At 35.3% G+C, this 23,798-nt stretch overlaps 2 protein-coding genes across 2 annotated transcripts; both read left to right on the forward strand.

Moving 5' to 3' along the window:
• The first annotated feature begins 720 nt into the window (after positions 1-720).
• LOC128219159 (uncharacterized) lies at positions 721-3,229 on the forward strand. The gene is made up of 2 exons (XM_052926980.1): positions 721-900; positions 2,564-3,229. The coding sequence occupies exons 1-2, from the start codon at positions 721-723 to the stop codon at positions 3,227-3,229; spliced, it is 846 nt and encodes a 281-aa protein (XP_052782940.1).
• A 3,600-nt stretch (positions 3,230-6,829) lies between these two features.
• LOC128218836 (flavin reductase (NADPH)-like) lies at positions 6,830-11,518 on the forward strand. Its single transcript, XM_052926556.1, has 5 exons — positions 6,830-6,964; positions 7,343-7,443; positions 8,975-9,081; positions 9,342-9,506; positions 11,146-11,518. The coding sequence occupies exons 1-5, from the start codon at positions 6,830-6,832 to the stop codon at positions 11,295-11,297; spliced, it is 660 nt and encodes a 219-aa protein (XP_052782516.1). The 3' UTR covers positions 11,298-11,518.
• The last annotated feature ends 12,280 nt before the right edge of the window (positions 11,519-23,798 follow it).

Here is a 23,798-nt window from a genome sequence, read left to right on the forward strand (position 1 = left end):
TCCGTGAATTTAGCAGTTTAGCAAATTGGCAGTGTAAAAACGCAGCAAGAAAGCCTGGAAAAAAATGATAAAATATTGAGTGTTTTTCATAAATCAACATCATGAATCGATAATCAATAATTGTCTAAAATGTCAACAAGTAGTTAAACGGCCTAGAAGCCCAGCGGCCAAGCATATTATATGCGTTTTCTTCGAAAACAATGATAAATTGATGGATCTTATTAACAAAAATCGACACCCTTTAGCGAATATCGTCATTTCCCTCAAAACTCGATTCAGCAGCCTAAAAAGATTATTTCAAAGCTGTTGTTTATGCGTTTTCTTGAAAAAAGGATAAATTATAGAGTTTTATTTATAAAAATAACATCCTGAAGCTATTACCAACAATTTTCTAAAAAGTCAATGAAGCAGTTCAGCGGCCTCAGAGCCTTCGATAGAAATGTAAAAAATGCGAAATTCCGTCCAAAGGTATTCATTATAAAAATCACACCTGTAAACGTCGTGTAAGACTTTAACATGCGCATACGATTATAGACATCGTGAACTTGATTTCTGATAATTTTATCATTCAGCATTGATGTATAGATAGATACCCAGCATGCGCGCGCTAAATAGCGAAGAAACTTGCTGAATTGTTCAAATACCGTGTGATATAAAACGCGCGAATTAACGTCTGACTTGAATAACGTCATAAACATGTCATGACGTCATTTTAAAATAATGGCTGCTGGAAATTGTTCAAAGCTCATTTTATCCGAACTGGACCTCACAACACAATTGACGAAGCTTGAGAAACGCACAGCGACCTTAGAGGCGGACCTCGGCGCCATTTCCGAAGCGGCGAGTGATCTCGCTGCCATCGTCCGTAGATATGTGGACCGGGTGGAAACGGAGAGGCGGGTTAGTTTAAGCTTCTGTGTTTTGCGTATGTCGTGTTACGGAAATGGCTTCTTTCGTATTACAGAATCCTGTGAAAAATAAGTACAACTCCAACGTGGGTTATTTTAATAATGTTTGATTATGGGTAATAATATTTTTTCCTCAACTTTGCCGCTATTCAATTATTCATGGTAATACATGTACAGCATGTATACTTTACCAATATACATTAGATTTGCTTGTACTTTGTAATCATTTGATTATAAAGAGGGATATAAGCAATTCATTTTTAATCTTTTAATTTAGCAACACTGCTGTTGTCATCATTACCCGTGTTCGATAATTGTGTTCAATACTGCATCTGTGGCCAAGTGGTTATGGTATCCGCCTATGGTGCTGGGCTTCTACAGTTTTAGCCCATAGGGTTTATTCTGATATTCAGCCGTGTGCTGACCAATCACCCAGTTAATGAAATAATTTGTACCGAATGTTTTTCTGCTCGGCATATAGACGAATTATTTGATGTAAAATCGTTTTATCAAGGTATCTCATAGGTCCTGCTACCCAGTTATTATTATTATTATTATTATTATTATTATTATTATTATTATTATTATTATTATTATTGTTATTATTATCAGAAGTAGAAGTAGTAGTAGTAGTAGTAGTAGTAGTAGTAGTAGTAGTAGTAGTAGTAGTAGTAGTAGTAGTAGTAGTAGTAGTAGTAGAAGTAGTAGTAGTAGAAATAGAAGTAGTAGTATTTTTATTATAACTACTATTATAATTGTTATCATTTTTATGATGATGATGGTGAAGATTATTTTTTTTTTTCTCATAATTATTATTGTTATTATTATTATTATTATTATTATTATTATTATTATTATTATTATTATTATTATTATTATTATTATTATTATTATTATTATTATTATTATTATTATTATAATAATAATAATAATAATAATAATAATAATAATTATTATTATTATTATTATTATTATTATTATTATTATTATTATTATTATTATTACTATTATTATTATTATGATTATTATTGTTGTCGTCATCATCATCATCATCATCATCATCATCATCATCATCATCATCATCATCATCATCATCATCATCATCATCATCATCATCATCATCGTCATCGTCATCGTCATCGTCATCATCATCATCATCATCATCGTCATCGTCATCGTCATCATCATCATCATCATCATCATCATCATCATCATCATCATCATCATCATCATCATCGTCGTCGTCGTCATTATCATCATCATTATCGTTATTATTATTATCATTTTTTTATTGTTATAAGTACAATTATTATTATTATTATTATTATCATTATTAAACAACACAACTTGTATGAATGTATAATAATGATAAATGATTTGTAAGTCTTTTTCATCGAAATTCCTTTTTAAAATGGCTATGTTACACAAAATAAAGCCCTTTTCATTCGCATCCAGGGCAAATAACAAAATTATTAGAAACGAAATGTATGTGGGGTTGTAACAATTGCGTACAATTGTCAACTACATGCCTCCTGCTATGCATGACATATATGCTGAGATGCTCAAAATGAATGATAATATGTCCATAATGCTTGCCGACAAAACCTGTTTTCTTTTATGGCATGTCGATTGAACTGGTGCCTTTTCTATTTTAGAGTTGGGATTTTTTGGAGACATTATTTGAGCAGGGCTGTACAGCAAGAGAAATACTGGACCACGTGAAAATATTCTTCAATTTTCTGCTTGCCAAGATGACGTCACAAGACGCTGACGTCACAGATGTAAAAATGTTATGGCATCTCATGGACAGCGAGGGGGTAAACCAAGTATACAAACGGGCACTAAAGTCATTCGGGTTCAATGAAAGCGATGAACCACACGTCAGGGTTCTATTGGCAGCAATTTATAAACTTCAGATTGATATGGAAAAAGAAGTCAACACTAATGAGTTTAAATCCAGTGGTATAGAAAACGAAATAGAAGGTTACCTTACACTAATGGAAACCAAGGTGATAATCAGCGAACATAGACAAAGCAGTGACATAACAGACAAACGCATTCAGTCTGACGATGATAACGAGACATCGAAAAGCGAATTGTGTGGACAAATGAAAGCTCCAGTTAAAGACATTTCAAACAGTAAAATGAGAGAAACAAACCCGGAACTACATGCTGTAGTTAAGGGATTGCGTGTCGAAGCAGGACTTAGAAAAGTAGCCAAACGTATGGTTACCATCGTTTCGCATTCGTTACACGTTGGCGGAAAGAAAGAGTTGTCGGAACGTTCGAATACATCTCAACAGAAATCAGACACAGCGTAAACAATACACCGGCAATAGTGCATTCGTATGGAAGCGTGTCACATTTACAAATAGTTTCATCATGTAATCATGCCAAATTGTGTAAAGTCGACTTGACGAGGTATATAACGACAAATTGATTGAAAGAAGTGGACTTGTTCCCTTTTTAATTAGAAAATTGTGTTGTCTAAATATTAGTCGACAAATGCGACACGTTTTGACGTCATTATTTTTGTCATGTCGACATAGTGTTTTAACCTTGTTATGTCGAAAAAACAGTTGGTCTGTTCAGTTTATAAGTAAGCATGTCTCAATTATGTTTACAATGTGTCGTAACATAACTCGCCTTGTTGGCATAACACAAGTCGACAAGACTACATGGTAACATCTATACTTTAACACACAGGGCCAGGAGATAACAATTTGTGAACTGACTTCTACATTCTTATTTTGATTGTTTATGTTTTCATTTAGATAGTTTTCGTTAGAAAATAACCTTTTTGATAGTGCATACTCCTTTTGACATTAATATAAATAAACTTGCTGTTGTTGAGCTCAGTATGGTTTGATCGATTTTATTACACTTGAAATTTGAACATGTGAGTGCATTAAAGTCACGCTGTAGTTCCGTTCAAGGTTTTTTAGCCTTCATTTCAAGCTTGACTACAAGTATACTGCACATGCTAGACGAACATATTCTTATTCTTAGTTCGGTTAATTAGGGTATAACTTGTTGGACGTGTAAAGAACAAACTACACCCATTCGGAAATGACTACTCAATGTTGCATGTGATATTTCGCCTTTGTTGATACATGACAGTGAATGGTAATTCCATCTCCGACCATTTGCGACTTTTCATCTGTGGTTTCATCAGGTTTTAAAGGGATTGTGTCACAGATTGGCACCAAAAAATTTTTTTTTTCTGTAACGAATCTCAGGAGAATTATCTAACAGAATGTGTTACGCTTTGATATCATAAAAAATGTAAAAAAAAATGTGTCGGAGACCGGGCTCGAATCCGCGTCGCCAAAATCGTACTCTAGCGTCTTACTCACTGCGCTACAAAGGCTTATTCTAATCGGGTGACATAACTGAGCTATACACCTACCTCGGTAATATCACGTGATAACACCGACTAGCCGATCATAAGGAATGAATTCTACCTGGTAGACATACCCAGTAATCTTTTTAAATGGTGAGGTAACTTTTTCTAACCTTTTTAAAGTGAATTACACAATTGGACCTTTCTTCCTTTATGTGGTGTTGGAGGTCGTCAAACAATATATGAATCAGTGTTAGTTAGCGTGCGAAATGCCCAATTGACTGAAGAATACATAACCAATTGGTCTCTTTCCTTAAGCAATATTTAAAAACTAATTTATTTAATTTAACATTCTTTTTGCTATTTTATTAATTTTGTTTATTTTTACAAATTAAGAAAACAATAGCGGGTTAAAACAGGCTTCGTAAATGTTTTATACACTAAACAATAATTCTTATTCCGCAAATGTGTTATATAATATCCCTCAAATTAAAAAGAATAAACACATTTAAATACGCAAGTGAAGTTAATTAACAAAAAATGCTACTTCAGGGGCCATGATTATAAACAGTCTCAAGTCTGTGTTCTGACTCAAGTTGCAAAACTGCAAATATTCATTTCATTTTTATCTTATTTCTAGTTTAGTTATAATGATGGAATTTGCATAATTTTATAACTGTATTCAAATATTGTACAATTACTCACATCTATATTTGTAAAACAAATGGAATAATAATGATTCAATCTAATTGAATAAATGTGCTTTTCTGAGTCTGAGTCTAGACTTGAAATTGAGACTGTTCGTAGTCACGGCCTCAGGGGCTCTCACATCCAACAGATTTGGCTCAACGGAGCTAAACCGTAGCACAATTTTGGCGATTTTCGGGGATCGGTACTACAACGGCAGCTCAACGGTATCAAATCGATAAGAACGGTAGTACATCGTCGGAACATGATCAGAACAGCGACAGAACATAGCCTAAAAAATAAGCAACGGCAGGCGTAAGTATAATTTTTTGAAAATGGTCAAAACTTTCGGCCGATGCGCTTCCGGAGCAAGCAACGGTACTACAACGGCAGTACTCCGGTATCACTCCGCTTAAGCTCCGGTCAACGTTTGCACATCGGTAGAACAACAGCGGGGCCTCAGTATTACAATAAAGTGACGAATAAGTGGTAATCGGTAGCAGATTGGCTATAACATTGGTAGGACTTCGGTATCATAATGAAATAACTAGCCGGTACTACGTCGGTATTGCTACGGCTAATTGCGATTTCTCAAGTACTTTTCACGAAAGAGCGCCGCTGATTTTCTCGTCGTGACAGGCTCTAAATATCGCACGTTACGTCGATGATGATGATGATCATCATCATCATGCTAATCATCATCATCATCATCATCATCATCATCATCATTATCATCATCATCATTATCATCATCATCTTCTTCACAAACGCTTTAAACTCAATTTTATTTCTATATACACAGGGCTTAAAGCTTTAAAGAATGCCTCTCTCCATAGCACATATCTCAATTTGGTGTTTTCTTGAATTCAGATTAGTATCATATTTGAGAGTGTTTTCTTCGTTTTCCTCTATACATTTAATCTCATATCAGAATGATAATCATTAGGTGGAGTAAGATACCTTGCAAAGAGTAGGGTGCGTTTAAATGAACAAGCTATTTCAATATACGCGCGCTATTTGTTGCATTAATTGCACGCAACATATGCTTGACAATATGGTACCGAAAAAAACTAACTCCCTTGATTGAAATTATACATTATTCGTACCTCGCACTCCTTGTGTATAATTTAAATAACTCGGGTGCTGGTGCAGGAGCTGTAGCCAGGGGAGGCTTTAGGAATTGACGTTAGGGGGAGCGTATCTTAGGGGCGGCACCGTTTGACATGTGCCCCTCTTTTAGAACCGAAATTTAAATCATTTGAAATGTTGGCAGGGGGTCGGGGTGGCGTAACTACCTCCCACCCCATAATATTGTAACAATTTCAAGTCCGAAATGGTGGAAATTTAGCGTATTTTTTACCATTCCCCTCCGATATTGACAAAAAAAGTTAACTTGAACGATTTAAAGGGGGTGAGGGCGATGCGCCCCCACCCCCTGGATCCGCGAGAAGTAACTTAATCACTTAATAAAACTACAAATTAAATCATTTGCAAATATTAGCACACTTCGTTTAACAAGTCGCACAGTGTACGCAGATATGAAAGTATTTGCTCTGTTATCTTTTTTGACCCGGTTTACATATCAAACCTTATACATGAATAAAGAGATATTTGAACTGAAAGTATTATCATAATGAACGGAAGGATATTTGAAATATGCATTGATCCTTATTCACAGTGTCAAAGGAATTAAACAAGAACTACATAAATTCTACATTGATATACCACTTTGGTTGGAACGTAAAAGCGTGTCGGTCTAATATCAAGAGCTATCTCCAACAATACTCGTTCTTTCTTGTATGTCGACGTAGTGCACAATACCATCGATACTCAAAAAACGCGAGGAAACGTAACGTTAAGAGTAACGTAAGGTGAAACGTAACTACCCGTGATGAAACTTGCGGTGCTAGGAGCCACGGGCCGCACAGGGATACTCGTTGTGAGGGAGGCGCTGGCGAGAGGCCACGAGGTCACCGCGGTGGTCAGAAATCCAGACAAACTGACGGACAAACACGATAACCTTCAGGTAAGGGTGACGTCTAGATTGATGAAGTGAACGGTTATAGGTGTCATGGGACCACCAGAAGCTCGGTCAGAAACTTTGACAAACACGAGATCTGGTTGTGGTTACCTAGTTGTTGTTGTTGTTGTTGTTGTTGCTGTTGTTGTTTTCAAACAAAAAGTCGAACAGTCTGTAAATATTTGATATGTAAAATACTTTTTAACATAGCGAGAAGTTTCAGGGTTTATTATGATCGCTTAATGGAAATATCTTTTAAACAAAACGAGATTGACGATTCGCTTTCAGATAATCTCATTTTGATAAGTCTTAATTGCTGTAAAGGAAGTAAATACCAAAAAAACAATAAAAAAAAACAATGTAGGGGCATATTTTTTCCGATAGGTTGTAGCAGCGGACATTTTCGACTCCAGCTCGATGGTTCCCCATTTCAAGGGTCGCGATGCAGTTTTGTCCTGTCTAGGATGTGGACCAAGCTTCTTAAGGTTGTATAATGGTCACGGTACCGAATCTCACTGGCCAGGAAGTATGTGACTCTTCCGGTCTGGTTAGCTGAATTGACAGAGTGTCTGACTTGCAAGCAGACCTCGGTTTTAATCCCCAGACTGGCCGCATACTTTTTTGGCCTATGGTAGTTGTCGCCTTACGGGGCTCCAATACAAAACTGTTTTGGCAGCATCAAGCGCTATCAGTGTTTAATTATACATTCCTTAGCACTGGTTACTTGAAATTCGACGAATTTACAGTTTGCGGGGAATAATGTCGCAAAACTTAATCGCACGGGTCAGAGAGTTAGTGAGTAATCCGGTTAGCTCAGTTGGTAGAGCGTCTGACTTGCAGGATGGGTTTGATCTCCGGACTGACCGCATACTTGTCTTTACCTGTGACATAATGTAATATGAATTTTATACACTACGTAATCAAGCTGTAAGATGTATAATTGCTGACCGAATCAAAACGGTTGTTCTTTACTTACTTTAGTGGCATTTTAAGATGTGTGTTTTGTTTTGAAAGGTGACATCCATTTTATACAGTACATTATCAAGATGTAGGGGGTACAAGTATAATTGCTGACCGACACAAAATGGTTGTTTTTTTCTTTAGTGGCAACTCAAAGTGTGAGTTTTGTTTTGAAAAAAATGCATTACAATATTATCTAATTGAATTCAAAGTTATAGTATGCAGGTAAACACTCTTAAACTATTAGTATTAGTTACAACACAGTTGGTAATGAGAGAGGTGTCCATCTCTCTCCAAGAGGTTGTGGGTTCGACCCTTTCTCAGAAAGGACATGAACTGGTTTCTGCCCAGGATTAGGATTCGAGAGTAATTCTCATCAGTTGTCTCTACAATCGAGCTACAATAAATTAGTATAAACCATCCCAGTTTCAAAAGAGAGTGAGCACTTTTTAATTTTGATATATCCATTTTGATCAAACATATTTGTCTAAAATTTAGAACACTGCCTTTATACATCCTTTGCTATCGCTCGAACATTTCCGATATGACATTAATGGGATAAATTTCGATAAAGTTTCAATTGAAGGGGATTTCGCTTACGACACGTATCTTTCGCAGTTTTTGAGCATTTTATCACTCTGAAATTAAATGGGGTTGTCTAACACGTAAATCCCACACAGAAACAAAGCCCAGCAGATCATATGTGATGAAATTGATCGATGAAAACTTTTGAGGTTATCTCTGTTAAAATGCTTATTGACAGTTAAGCGTTGTTTATGGCTGTTGCGTTCATTCTTTTAATTATGTAAAATGATATTTTAACGGCCGCATTGATAATATTTTGCTTGTTTCGATGATGTACTGTATTTGCCAATTTTGAGACCGTCTTGTGTCTAGTCCCTTTAAGCAAACTTCGCTATATTTCTGTTAGGAATAATTAACAAACACCCGCACATTTATTTTAGAGAAAATACAAAAATACAAATATAAGATGTAGAATAATATTTTTAGAAATTATTTATATTCTATTGATTTTGTTTTTATTATCTGTTACAGCATGCGGAAGGTCACTTTCTTCACCGACTTGATCCGGCCAATGGTTGACGCCATGAGAGAGGTCAAGGTCACCCGTCTCGTATTCATGTCGTCATGGTACACCAAGTGTGCGTACGAATATTTGTTTACGAATATTTTGTTTATATAAGACTTTGATTTTATCTTCAATAATTCGTAACGTAAGGCCCATTATAGTTTTGGTATATAAAAAGACATATTCATGAATCCTTAATAATCAAAACGGTTATTACAGGATGATTGGGACATCGTTTATTGTCCATTTTCATGTGCAAATATTAGCAGTATACTTCATTTTGGCAATCGATTTCAAGTACAGCAGTAGTTTGTTTCATCACATTATTTATAGACAATTCGGCAGACCCTTTCATTGTCAACTGGGTCCTAAAGCCCCTACTTCTCGGCCAGAGTTTACATAACAAAGCTGAAATGGAAGACTTTCTTGAGACGGATTGCCTGGATATCCGCTACACACTTGTCCGCCCGCCTCAGCTCACAGACAGCGAACCCACTGGTATGTATAACCACTACAATTTACTTGTCCGCCCGCCTCAGCTCACAGACAGCGAACCCACTGGTATGTATAACCACTACAATTTACTTGTCCGCCCGCCTCAGCTCACAGACAGCGAACCCACTGGTATGTATAACCACTACAATTTACTTGTCCGCCCGCCTCAGCTCACAGACAGCGAACCCACTGGTATGTATAACCACTACAATTTACTTGTCCGCCCGCATCAGCTCACAGACAGCGAACCCACTGGTATGTATAACCACTACAATTTACTTGTCCGCCCGCCTCAGCTCACAGACAGCGAACCCACTGGTAGGTATAACCACTACAATTTACTTGTCCGCCCGTCTCAGCTCACAGACAGCGAACCCACTGGTATGTATAACCACTACAATTTACTTGTCCGCCCGCCTCAGCTCACAGACAGCAAACCCACTGGTATGTATAACCACTACAATTTACTTGTCCGCCCGCCTCAGCTCACAGACAGCAAACCCACTGGTATGTATAACCACTACAATTTACTTGTCCGCCCGCCTCAGCTCACAGACAGCAAACCCACTGGTATGTATAACCACTACAATTTACTTGTCCGCCCGCCTCAGCTCACAGACAGCAAACCCACTGGTATGTATAACCACTACAATTTACGTCCTATTTGTAAGGCCCTTGGCTTAAACTCTCTGTTAACCTGGCTTTAATTTTCAGTGCCCGACCATACGCTGCATCTTAAACTCTTGCGATAACATTGCAGCCATTTTTTAATGAACTTGAAGGCTTTATGTTTCATCAAAGTGCTTAGCATGATTTTCATACGTTAACGTGTCCCCACCCCATTGTCAAATACACATGTACATTACGGTCCAGCACCGGCTTCAGAATGGTCCTCACCAACTTTAATGGCTTATATCCCCGGTTTAGTATAATTTGTATGGTTAAAAATAATCGTCGGATACCCCCGCTACACTACTGTGCTATGCCTGGTTGTGGACCGTGTGCGATATGACTATGAACATCTCGTAATCACGAATAAATAATTAGGTAGAATGTTTTCCCGTATAGAATAATTTTGACGAATGCCGGATTTGAATTGAACCCCATCCACCAGATCACTTACAATTTTAAAAACAGCTGTTTAGACCACTCGTCTGCCGAGACAACTGACAGGGTTATTGTATAGTATTTAATTGTAGCAGGTGGTTTCATTGTAACAAGAGTTGAAGCCCGTGCCTCATAGATATTCCTATAAACGATATTTTAATGTGTAAAGATACTATACACGTTCCCTTACGACATCACAAATAATGTTACATTGATGCCGGATGACCCAATATAAATTTTGGTATCATTTGAAAGAGAATGGCTGATAACTGATATCTAATATGTAATATAAATAACCGAAAAACATAATTGATAAAGTGAGTGCAGTTTGTATTTTGTTCTTAATTTCAACTAAAATCGGAGGTAAAATGACTTAATATTCAATATTTTAGAGACAAATATGAGTGTCTGTATATTTTAGATATAACATACGTTTAACTTATTCCTTCTCCATTCTACTTTCTAATAAGACCAAAATATATGTCACTCGAATTATTTATTGTTCGTCGCATTCATTAATATTTTCTGTTTTAAGGTAAACCTGTGTTGTGCATGGAAGGACAGAGCATCAAGTCTGCAGAGAGGAAGCGGTTTACCTGTTGCCGGAAGGACGTCGCTAAGTTCATGATAGATATAACGGAGAAGGACGAACATATCCAAAAATCTATGGCTATTGCTTCAGGATGACGTCACATGACATTAATACCAATTTATTTGATGATTCTGATCTTTTAATATCTGTTATAAATAGTCTAACCCGTCTAGCTATAAATATGGAGGGAACGGTTTTACAATTTGCATTGTGTGTATCATGAGTTATCTTTATCATGCAATGGTATATTATGATTTTCATCATGATCAATCAAATCTTCACGTATGTATTTGTGCACGCTGAAAACGATATAAATATAAAGGGTATACTTATTTTTGTTTTCAATTTTTTTGGACGGATTAAAGAACAATTCGAAAATTCAGGAAAGTGCTCGAAGTCTGAGTGACACGGTCTCTGAACGCCAGCTTCACCAATTAACGTTACATGTTTACATATTTACACACGTGAGTATGGGGTTAAACAGCCCGCATAAATCCTTGCATTTGTTTCCAAATAAGTTCTTATAATATCTTTACTTTGAGACTGATGAGCAGAAAAGTGAGTTTAAATATTGTTGATGTCATCATGTCCGGCAAAAGCTGTCACGGTGTTTATTAATCCTGTTGCAATAATGATATATATAAAACTGCTCTTCCAAAAGCACTTTACACAATAATGAAATGCTATTTTTAGTTTGAGTCTTAATCTCGGACAATAATATATTACAGTTAAATTTATTGTCTTTAGCCTTTAATTATTGATCCAATTCCTTCCCACGACGCCCGTTTGTTTGTATTAAAACAAAGTCAATCGTTGGATGTTGGATTTCACGTACTCAATATGTCAAATAGCCATTCGACGAAATGTGCACTGCCTGTAATCCCAATCCCAGCGAAAAAAAGCATGGCCGTGTATTACAATTTTCCATTCGTATACAGAGACTAGACGTATAAACAGTAAAAAGCCGCTGCCTCCATCACAATGAAAACGTATTGAGGCTAAAATTGCTTGCGACTTGTCTTGCATGTTGAGTTTACATCTTGCTTCTTGAATCGTACATCTTGCTTTATTGCATTATGCATTCGTTATTTGATCAACTATAGAGTTACCTTCTTGGAAGTTATAGTGGCCTTGTTGTTTGCTGCTAAACTCGCTTCAATATATATTCAAACGAAAAGGCCAAATGCCAAATTAGTGAGATGATAAACTGCTTTTAGATTTGTCTAATATATGTTTAATTGTTTAATTTAAGTACTTCCTAACATGTCACACAGCAGCATTCAAAACAGCTCTTTTACACAAGAAAGCGCAAGCTCATAAGTACTGGCTAATCTGATCTCTCCACATAAAGCAGAATATCGCATAGAAACAGAAACCACGAAAACATAATTTAGGACTTTAGGATTCAGATAATCATTATCAATATAGGAATGAATAATTTATACGTTCGAAACATTTTAACATTTTAACTGCAATGTCATTTGCAACATTCGTAGAACAGTCAATTTCAATAAAAGACATATTTCCGGAAAAGCGATTTTTTTCCTTAAAAGGGAGTCAATTATTTATGCAGTAATTCAATCTGTTCATAGTCGGAACAAAAGAGATGTATAATTTGACTGGCACATATTTGTGTCTTCTTTATGTACTTTGACACTTCTCAGCATTTTCCGAAGGACAAAATAGTAGTTATGACCGAAGAAATGATTTATGGTAGCTTTGGTTTTAGTAATACTGCTGCAGAGGGCTCTCTGTTTGATAATTTTATTTCGAAAGTCTGGCCTTGTACTATTTCATTGTATTATTGTTGCATGCATATGTGATAAAGATGAGCTTCAAATTAAACCACATAGTGCACATACTGTGATCGCTCCGGTCCCATAAAACTCTAGCCGAGCATTTTAAATTTTAATAGATTTTGCTCGTATTTTAAATTAAAGTCTATTTAAGTTCAAAATAATGTTTTAGCAAACAAAATCCTGCTACACCTGCTGCTGATATAACTACTTCTACTACTACAGCTGCTGCTGCTGCTGCTGCTGCTGCTACTGCTGCTGCTGCTGCTGCTGCTGCTGCTGCTGCTGCTGCTGCTGCTGCTGCTGCTACTACTACTACTACTACTACTACTACTACTACTAATACTACTACTACTACTACTACTACTACTACTACTACTACTACTACTACTACTACCTCGTTCGTGTTAAACTTCAACAATGATATATAAGTGAAGTCGTAAAGTGCCATTAAACAAAGATATATGAACGATATGACAGTATGACTAATAGATTCGATCTTCCTCGTTAATATACAGTCCTCCGTATTACGCATATGATTCGAGGAGGTTAATATCATTCATTGAAGACCGTCTCTCGATTAAAGAAATAACAGAATTCATTTAAGTAATGCTCAAAACATGTCAGTATGCACTTACAATAAAAATGGTTTGATTCGACACAATCGTATAATCATCATTTGTTTCTGTATTCAGAATAAAAAAAAACAATATGAAAAAAACACCACGGTGAAAGGTCTGAACAACCATATGCTGATATAAAACTAAGTGAGAAGTTTAAAAAAGAAATCCGCCGGCAGCAGGATTCGAACTTTGTAACTTATGCCTAACCATGTCCATTACCCCATTGCAACTCTGTTACAGTTGATGTAAGACATAAACACAGTTGTCAACATTTTAACGAAATTTGACAAGAGTTTCGTGTGTATTGTCAATGTTTCTAAAATGGTTGTAGTTGTTGGAAGATACAGACAAACACCAATTATTTATCACTTTTGTCAGCATTTTTTGCTATAGGTGTTGGATAATGAGAATTGTTCACGATGCCTTATTTAACCCTTTTTTAATTTATATTTTCCTATATTATATATAAACAAATGAACTTATCAAAACCAAGCATGGGCCTTTAAGATATTGCCGTTCAAGCGAGATGTTTGTTATCAGCAATTTTCTCTTATCTGAAGTTCATGCGCAAACACTGTCAACCGCCGGTGTATCTCCAATTAAGGTCGGGACAACTTAATGTTTGGACTAGTATAAACGATAAAAGTTTGCTTAAATTGAAAACTGTGTTTACTCACTCAATACGTGAGTAAACTAATTATTCACTAATCTAAAAATACAACAACACAAACAGTTTAGGAATTGGCAATGTATTTTGTGAACATGTACACTGGAAAAGACAGTATGCTGGAAGATTGGTAATAGCGTCTAAGCACATCTGGATCTTAACCTTTAGAGTCAGCAATAACTTTTAACGGAATCTTGGAAAACGCCATGAAGCAACTGGAACGAAATTAATATACGGTGAATCTCAAATCATAAACGTAACAAATAAGTTACTAACTTATGTAAGACACTCACAGTGGAACTCTGTAAATGAAATAAATATACATATTAATAGAACACATGATACAGCAAATTCAACCTGAAAATAGGGATGGGATGGGCGGGAAATATGATCAAATTTATATCTTCACTTTCAGACATCGTAAAATACCTTCTAATGTCACCAAATACAAAACCTCGAGTGACGAAAACAGAATAGTTTTCCCCATATAACCAACAAAAACACAAGGAAATCATGTTACTCGTGTCCCGCCAAACTAATCCACCTGAATACTGAAGTACCACGGGTACTTGAACCAATCTCATGAAATCAATAATGTATATATTTTTCGAAACGTAAATAATTGTATTTACTCACTCAATACGTGAGTAAACTAATTATTCACTAATCTCAAAATACAAAAACACAAACAGTTTAGAAATTGGCAATGTATTTGGTGAACATGTCGAGACAAACAAAGAGGGTACTATTTAATCGATTATTGTATTATATTTTCTTATAATTGATGTTAAAAATAAATGGATATGTATAGCATTTAGAAATAAAAACAAATACTACCTTTAAAAGCGTCCGTACCAAATCGAAATCCTCAAGACAGTCTTCAACCTATATAACACGAGAAACGTGTATCCATACCTTTAAACTATCTATCCTAGATATCACTAAATTGTCTCTATAACTTAACATCTAAGCTAAGTATAACAAACGGTCTCTATCCCTAATAATATAAACTTTATATCACAAAGTGTCTTTATCCCTAGCTATCAAAGCTAAATATCTGAAATGGGCGTCTAACTAACTATTTACATCACATATCACAAAAGAGACTCTAACCCGAAGCAAGATACCACAAATGGGGCTTTAGCTCTGACTATCCAAACCTTTATCCAGAGTTATCTAAGCTAACGCTCACAAAAAGCGTTTTTGCCTTACTATGCTTAACATCACAATGTTCTCCCAACCCTGGCTGTCTAAGCTAAATATCACAAAAGGTCTCAAACTCTAGCTATATCAGGTAGATATCATCTAACGGCCTTAACCTAGCCCTTGCTATCCCAGCCAACTATCACAAAAGGGCAGCTAGCCCTGGCTATCCAAGCCAAATATCACAAAAGGGCAGCTAGCCCTGGCTATCCAAGCCAAATATCACAAAAGGGCAGCAAGCCCTGGTTATCCAAGCAAATTATCACAAAAGGGCAGCTATCCCTGGCTATCCAAGCCAAATATCACAAAAGGGCAGCTAGCCCTGGCTATCCAAGCCAATTATCACAAAAGGACAGCTAGCCCTGGCTATCCAAGCCAACTATCACAAAAGGACAGCTAGCCCTGGCTATCCAAGCCAACTATCACAAAAGGGCAGCTAGCCCTGGCTATCCAAGCCAAATATCACAAAAGGGCAGCAAGCCCTGGTTATCCAAGCCAACTATCACAAAAGGGCAGCTAGCCCTGGCTATCCAAGCCAAATATCACAAAAGGGCAGCTAGCCCTGGCTATCCAAGCCAAGTATCACAAAAGGGCAGCTAGCCCTGGCTTTCCAGATAAATATAATTATTTTAAATTAACTTTTTATTCTACATTCCAAAGGAAACACAAATAATAAAGTTATTTCTTAATATCTCTCTTCATTAAACCTTTAATGAATATATGTAAATGACAAATAAACATATCATAAATCTAAATTCAGTGTCACTGACAACCTTTCTTTTAAGGTTTCTTTTATATAAATGTCTTTGGAAGACGCACATTTCCACCGTCCATGTTTTTGTAATAGTCTTTCGGATAGTTTCTTTTCAGCACAAGCTGTGACACCACCAGAACGAAAAGAATGTAAACCAAACTGACTGGCATCTAAACCTAATTCAACTAATTTTGTCTTAAAGGAATCATGTACAGTTGTGTAACTAATTGGTTTATCCAGACTTCTCAATTTATCAGTATTAATTTTTCTACCAATTTGCACAGCTCTAAATAACATATTCTGATGAATCACTGGCTATGCCAGATTTTAACAAATAAGTACTTAACAATTGAACTGGACAAAATTCAGTATAGGTTTACCTATAACAACGTTATTTCCGTCAGTCTTGGACTTTTCAATACAAATTTCACAATGTGTGTCCAAAAATACTATATTAGAACGTCTTAAAGAAAGAACTTCATTAATCCTAAAAAATCCTGCAAATGCAAGCACGAAAATAGTAATATCTCTTAAGTCTCCCAGCGAACTGTTCCTAGAAACTTAAGAGTATTTTAAAATCAATCTTTTTAAAATTTTACTTGTTATAGGCTCCTTTTTATTAACCGGTTTTACCACTTCTTTCCTTATGCAACCGGAAAGACAGAGCTTTAACCAAGAATCATCACAAGGATTGTTTTCATTGGCAACAACATGAGCCCAATTGATACCATAAAATATAGAATTCAGTTTTGATTTACTCACTTTATCTTCCTGAATAACGGTCACTAAATATAATGGCACCGATACAGGTAAAGCTGGTAAACTTTTTGAAATTTAATTTTTCACACCATGCTCTAAATTTGTTAAACACTAAAGAATAGTTACGAACAGTAGAATGTTCTCTCCCAGATGAAATAACATCTTTAACTTCTGTGAACAGCTCCTCTGGGTTGTTTGAGACAGTCTGACAAATGCTGGCTGTTTCCTGCCATCTAACAGATTCGAAAATACAACCCGTATACAAAAAATAAATCTTATTACAAATAAAACAACTATTATATTATATTATCAATTATAATCAGTTGGCTTTAACAATATATCATACATTAGGATTACACATTCCATGAGTACGTATTACACATCACAATCCAATCTTATTAGAAAAACATCACTTGTAAATCTTTCTGTATCAAATATTGTAGAAGTATTTCTACCTTGAACATAAATATTGTCTCTTCTAAACACCAAAACTTCATAAATATATTTCTTAAATGAAGCATTCTCACCTAGCAACATAGGAAAAAAGGGACTCGAAGGCCAATAGGGTGCAACTAAGGTCCCCACACCTTTACAATATGCCACTTTTGGTATCAAATAAACTGGAGGTACCAACAAATTGTTGTCTTTTCCCCCCAAAACAGTAAAAGCATCAACTGCCTCTGTGAAAGGGGTCCAAAACAATGAATTATATCTTGGCAACTTATGATTGTAATCATTAGCAAATCTGTCTATATCATGCGGCCATACAAAGTATTGAGATAATTACAAAAGTCCTGACAAATCCCGTAATCATCGTAATCAAAAATTCTACTTAACTCATCGGCCAATGAATTTAGTGATCTATGTATCCATACAACTTTCAATGAAACACCTTTAGAAGCACACATTGAAAATATATCACACGCTATTTTGTGAAGGGAACTGACAGTGCTACCCTTTTCAACGATACTCACACAATTTTGACTGTCTGTATGCCACTGAACAGTTTTACCTGCTAATTTGTCAAGAAAACTGGCAAGGGGAAACCTTATAGCCAACAATTCTCTATAGGTTGAACTTTGAGCTTTTTCAAATTCCGACCAAGTTTTATGGGACACAGAACCCTCGTGCTCTATAAAGGCGGCGCCGGCAACAGCTGAGGCGTCAGAAAACACAAATACTTCCGGCAAAAAATCTTGAAACATGCACTTTGAAAAAGGTTTCTTCAAAACATCTTTCCAAAAATTTAAAAAAAGTAATACAAGAAGAAAAGTCCATTTTGGCATCCCAACTATTCCTTGATTCAATTTGTTTGAAAATTGGCTTCGTTTGCAATAAACAAACGTTTCCTAAAACTGGAGACATGGAAATTATCTTACCCGATAACTGAGCTAGCTTTCGAGCTGATACCACAGTGACGTTGCTCAAAACGTATTCCAGACATTGAATTGTATTTTCAATACGCCTAATAGGGATCTTTAGACACCCATTCTTTAGATCTCAAAGAAATCCTAACCATTCTAAACTTTGTGTGGGGTTAAAAATAGATTTTTCTAAATTCACAATGAAACCGGCATCATTCAGTGTTTTTAAAACGAAGTTTGATTCTGTTAAAGTTTTCTCAAAATCAGTGTTAATTCCCCAACCATCATCTAAAAACACAACTATTTTAGACCGTTTTTCCTCCAATATTTTACTAAAGGACGAAGACATTTTGTGAATGTACGCGGGGCTGACTTGATACCAAAAGCTAAAACTGAGTAAACAAAATATTTGGTTTCAGACCCAAACCTCCAAGAAAACCCCCAAAACGTGTGATGATTTGGTTTGATTGAAATATGATAATAACCGCTAGTTAAGTCAAATTTAAACATGAACCCCCCCCCCCCCCCCCGGAACAGCGTACTCTTTTGCTATTTTGTGATCTTCAAATTTTACTCTTTCGTCTTTCAAGAAAGTGTTCACAACACTTTGATCCAAAATTAATCTCTTTTTACCCGAAGAATTAACTGCAACCGAAAGAGGATTAACATTATGTGGAATAAAAGGAACTTCGTAAACACATTTTTTCCCAATCAAATCAAGAATTGCTGAAGTAACAAACTCATTATTTCGTAACGCTGATTGATTGTTTTTCATTGTAAAACTTGGTGGTTTAATAATAAAAGGTAAGACGTATCCATTTTCTATAATAGCCAATATTTCATTATCAGCCTTTAAAATATCTTTCCAAAATATAAAACAATTCTTTAGTCTTCCTTTAACAGAATGTTGTGAAATATCAACCGAGTTTTCAAAATTTTCAGAAAAAAGAGTCTGCAGATCAGTCGGTGTGAAACCGTTTTCATTTGATAATAACCAATACTTATCATAATCACTGTCCGCCATTGGCTGGGAAGAACTGCTGCGTCTGTTGAGAGGCGGTTGCTGTAGCCACCGGTCTGGTAACTCCTCGGCCACGCCCGACACCCAGGGAGTTGGTGGTTCCTTGCAGGTCTGCGGCACAACCGCTGGTAAAATGTCCCTCTGAGCCGCATTTGAAACAGATGACTGTTCCACACTGAACGAAACGTCCTTCAGCCAGGGATCCTCGACCTCCCCGAAAGCTTCGAAAAGAAGAAGGCTGCCCAACAGGGCCATTATTAACAAAGGAAGCCGACTGCTTTCTAGATTTTTCCATTTTGACGAGAGCTTTCTCTTCAGCCTTTCGAATCCTCTTATCATCATCAGAATCACTAGCAACATCATACAACTGATATTCGGCAATAGTGTTCCACCCGGCAGCGAAGTTATCGGCAATTCTAATAATTTTGTTTCGATTCTCAATTTTAGACTTTATTTCCTTTATGAACTGATGAGCTCTGTCAGCTTCTCTCAAATTAATAGCTTTATCACAAGAGTCAACTAAATCGAGAACTTCCCAGTTAAATTCATATTGTTTTTTGTTGCCAGGTCTTTTAAGTGAGACAGAATGTTCAACTCTCACCTTTTTACTAGCCGACTCAACCGCCCATTCCGTTTCTGATTCCACAGTCCTTTTCAGCTGTTCAAATTTCTTGTCAAAATACCCCTACAATTCTTTAACCAAAGAACTTTTCAAATTTATATCTTCACTTTCAGACATCGTAAAATACCTTCTAATGTCACCAAATACAAAACCTCGAGTGACGAAAACAGAATAGTTTTCCCCCTATAACCAACAAAAACACAAGGAAATCATGTTACTCGTGTCCCGCCAAACTAATCCACCTGAATACTGAAGTACCACGGGTACTTGAACCAATCTCATGAAATCAATAATGTATATATTAAATAATTGTATACTTTAGCATATTACACCTGAGCTTATTTAATGTTGGAATCTGTGGAATTTTTCCTTGTAATGAATGTCATTTGTGAAGGTGAGATATTAAACTTAATTTGAATGCCTACAATTTTATGGTTTCCTACAAGATACCGATTTTAAAGATAATTTCTTCTTAAACTCAGCATGAATAACAGGTGTATATGATATTAGCTTTGCATTCAATAGTTGGATGCGTCTCGAGATCGATTTTATTCATTAGACAGATTACTGTATAAAATATTAAAATACAAATAAACCTTATTAACACCCTCTAGAATTGTTATTTTTCACAACATGTCATGCATAGTGTTCTAAAGGCATATTTGATTCAGTTGTTGAAATATCTTGTTTTTCAACAAAGGAATTTAACCGGTTCTTTAATGTTTATGTCTACATTGACACTATGTACACAAAGCGTTCCATCCTTGCATTGCGTTTTAGAACAAAGTTATCACCCTACATTTAAGTGACACTCTTATTCAAAATCAATACATACACATGTATAACAAACATATATTTTGAGTAATAAACCTTAACTACTGACTAAATAATGCATTTATGGAAAATTTTAAATACTGATAACAAGATTGCAGCCGTGTATTCAATAGCTAAAATCGCAAAAATATTAAATGATTGGTGAGTGCTAAAAGATTTAATGTGATCTAATATTGTTTTATAAGGTAGAATTAACCTGTCTAGAACATTTATTCATTCTTTTTGGTATATTAAAATAATTCAATCGTGATAAATCTTATTTTGGAATAAGAGTGCGTCTTTAAGGAATGTTTTAAAGGAAAAACATAAAAATAAAGCTTTCGGTTTGACTACGTATACAGAATATGCTTATTCAGAAAAGCTTTTCTGTGGTAAGATTCAGATTCTTTAATTATGAAAGTTAAGAGAAGTGAGATAGCAATGCAGCTGTTTTTATGAAACAAAGTACAACTCGAATACAATGTAAAGAAGAAGCATTCTTTAAAAGAAAAGCATATCTGTAACGTTAACATTGTATATTTGTTGGATAAATATACGTTGCTTTATTTTGCTTTATTTATTTTATGTTTAACTATTGAAGTTCAATGATATTTTTTCATAAGTCAAGTTCTGGTTATTTCAATAGTGGTGATAAACTGCATAATGACAAGACTATGGCTGTTAATTGATCTTGGCTAAACAGTTATTTTACTAATTGTAAGAGTATTCTACCTCAATACTGTATTATTGCCTTATAACGATATAACGATATTAAGGATATATCTCATCTGAATCTAAACCATGTTTTTCAACCAGGTCTTCCACCCAACAGTGAACACCTTATTATATTGTCACATGGTCTATAATTGTCTGGTTACTCTCATTGGACGTAATGCTGCTTGAAAATAAATTAGTTTTGAAGAAGACCACTGTATTGCCAAGTGACTATTTGATAGGACATCGCGCGTCAAAATGCATCTAATACGTTCAGTCAGTACTGCGATATTTGTTTGTAAACCAATTGTTTCAATAGTTTACTTAAACCCTCACTCAAAAAATGTTACCAAATGATACAAATACGTATCGACCATTCACCAATTATGGATCGAATACCTAAACTGATAGTTAATTGCAATATCATTATGACATAAGCAAACCTGTCCTACTCGGAAAAAGGTACACAATTTGTTTTTATCTTTAATAATAACGCCAGAAATGACAATTTCAGATGTAAGATAAGTCTTTGACATTAAAGGGTATCGCTCATCTTTTGGCAAAAAAATGAGTTTTGCCCGTTATGCATAATATATGCACACTTATAATTTAATCATCTTGGTAGCATCACATGAAAACGCAAAACAACCAATCACGCTTAATCGCGTTTCAAAGTCGTGGACTTCAAAGACAATATTTGAGCTATTCTCAAATGTTCGATGTTACAGTCGGTTTGAAACAGGGGGAGCCATTATCTCCCCTTTTATTTATATTATTTATAAATGATATATATGAAAATATTGATTTCAACTCACTCTGTACTACAGACCTTGAATTGCTATCTATGTATATGATACTATTTGCTGATGATATTGTGCTTTTTACTACTGATGCAGCTAGTCTCCAAGCTCAGATTACTCTATTTTTATTACTCTATCAAATGGGGTTTGAAAATTAATGTTAACAAAACAAAAGTTTTTATATTTGAAAAAAGGAAGCAATATAGGAATATTGAGATCTTTATAAATAATGAGATTATTGAAGTTGTTGATATTTTTACGTACTTAGGTATTAATTTTATGTATTCAGGCAATATGTCTAGTGCTGTTAAGATGTTACTTGATCAAGCCCTTAGGGCATATAATAGTCTCCTGATGTTGTTCGATGGAGTCAAATTAGATGTTAAGACCAAGTTATCGTTGTTCATTACTATGATTGTGCCTATTCTTGTATACGGGTCAGAAGTCTGGGGAGTTTATAATTTTAAATAAGTTGATAAACTGCTAATTCCATTTTAAAGCATTTACTTTGTGTCAAAAAACAGACTCCTAACTATGCTGTATACGGTGAATTTGGAGAACTACCATTATCTATCATTTGCAAGGAAAGGGCAATCAAATTCTGGTTAAAGATTATGAAAAATGGTGACTCTCCAATGATTTATATGTATCTCGATCAGTGTAATTATATTAATGGCCCTTGCTGAGCGACTAAGATGAAATCTATTATAAACCATTTAGGATTAAATTTTCTTACTAATAATTTTGATGTAAATGCCGAATACTTTCCTTTGTTAAGAGCTGGACTCCGTGACCAGTTTATCAAAGATTGGCGCGGACCGATAAATAGCATGACTAAATTAGAAACAAATTGCTCATTGAAAACAAATTTTGAATACGAAGAATATCTTGATAGAATTGAAAATGATAATTTAAGCAAACATTTTTCTTCCATGAGGTTGTCTGCTCACAGTTAGACATTGAAGTATGTAGATATACCGGTATTGCAAGAGAAAACAGACTTTGCAAATGCTGTAACGCTAATGTTATAGAAAATGAATACCATTTTGTATTATACTATAGTAAATTTAGACTCTTACGCTTAAAATATCTAGGAAATATATCATGGCCAAATTTAATTATGTTTAAACGAGTAATGTTAAGTAAAAGACAAACTAAGATGGCAATCTACATTAAAGAAGCCGTGCATTTAAGAAATACTTTCCTTGTACAATAGTTTTCTCCTTATGTTAACCTTTGTTTATTTATGCTTTTTCCTTCTAAGTGTTTAACAATTGATATTGTCATATTTAATTACATGATGTATATTTATTATTATTCCGTTACTCTTTATAGTTGATTTATGTTTTGCCATATTTATGTTGTTAATGGCTAAAGGCTATTTTATGCCGTTCTGCCTTTGAAACTTTGAAACTTGAAAACATTAATCAACATTTGATGAAGGGTTTCAGCAGTTATGT

The sequence above is a fragment of the Mya arenaria genome, chromosome 15 (genome assembly GCF_026914265.1).
Source record: "Mya arenaria isolate MELC-2E11 chromosome 15, ASM2691426v1".
Classification (NCBI taxonomy): Eukaryota; Metazoa; Mollusca; class Bivalvia; order Myida; family Myidae; genus Mya; species Mya arenaria.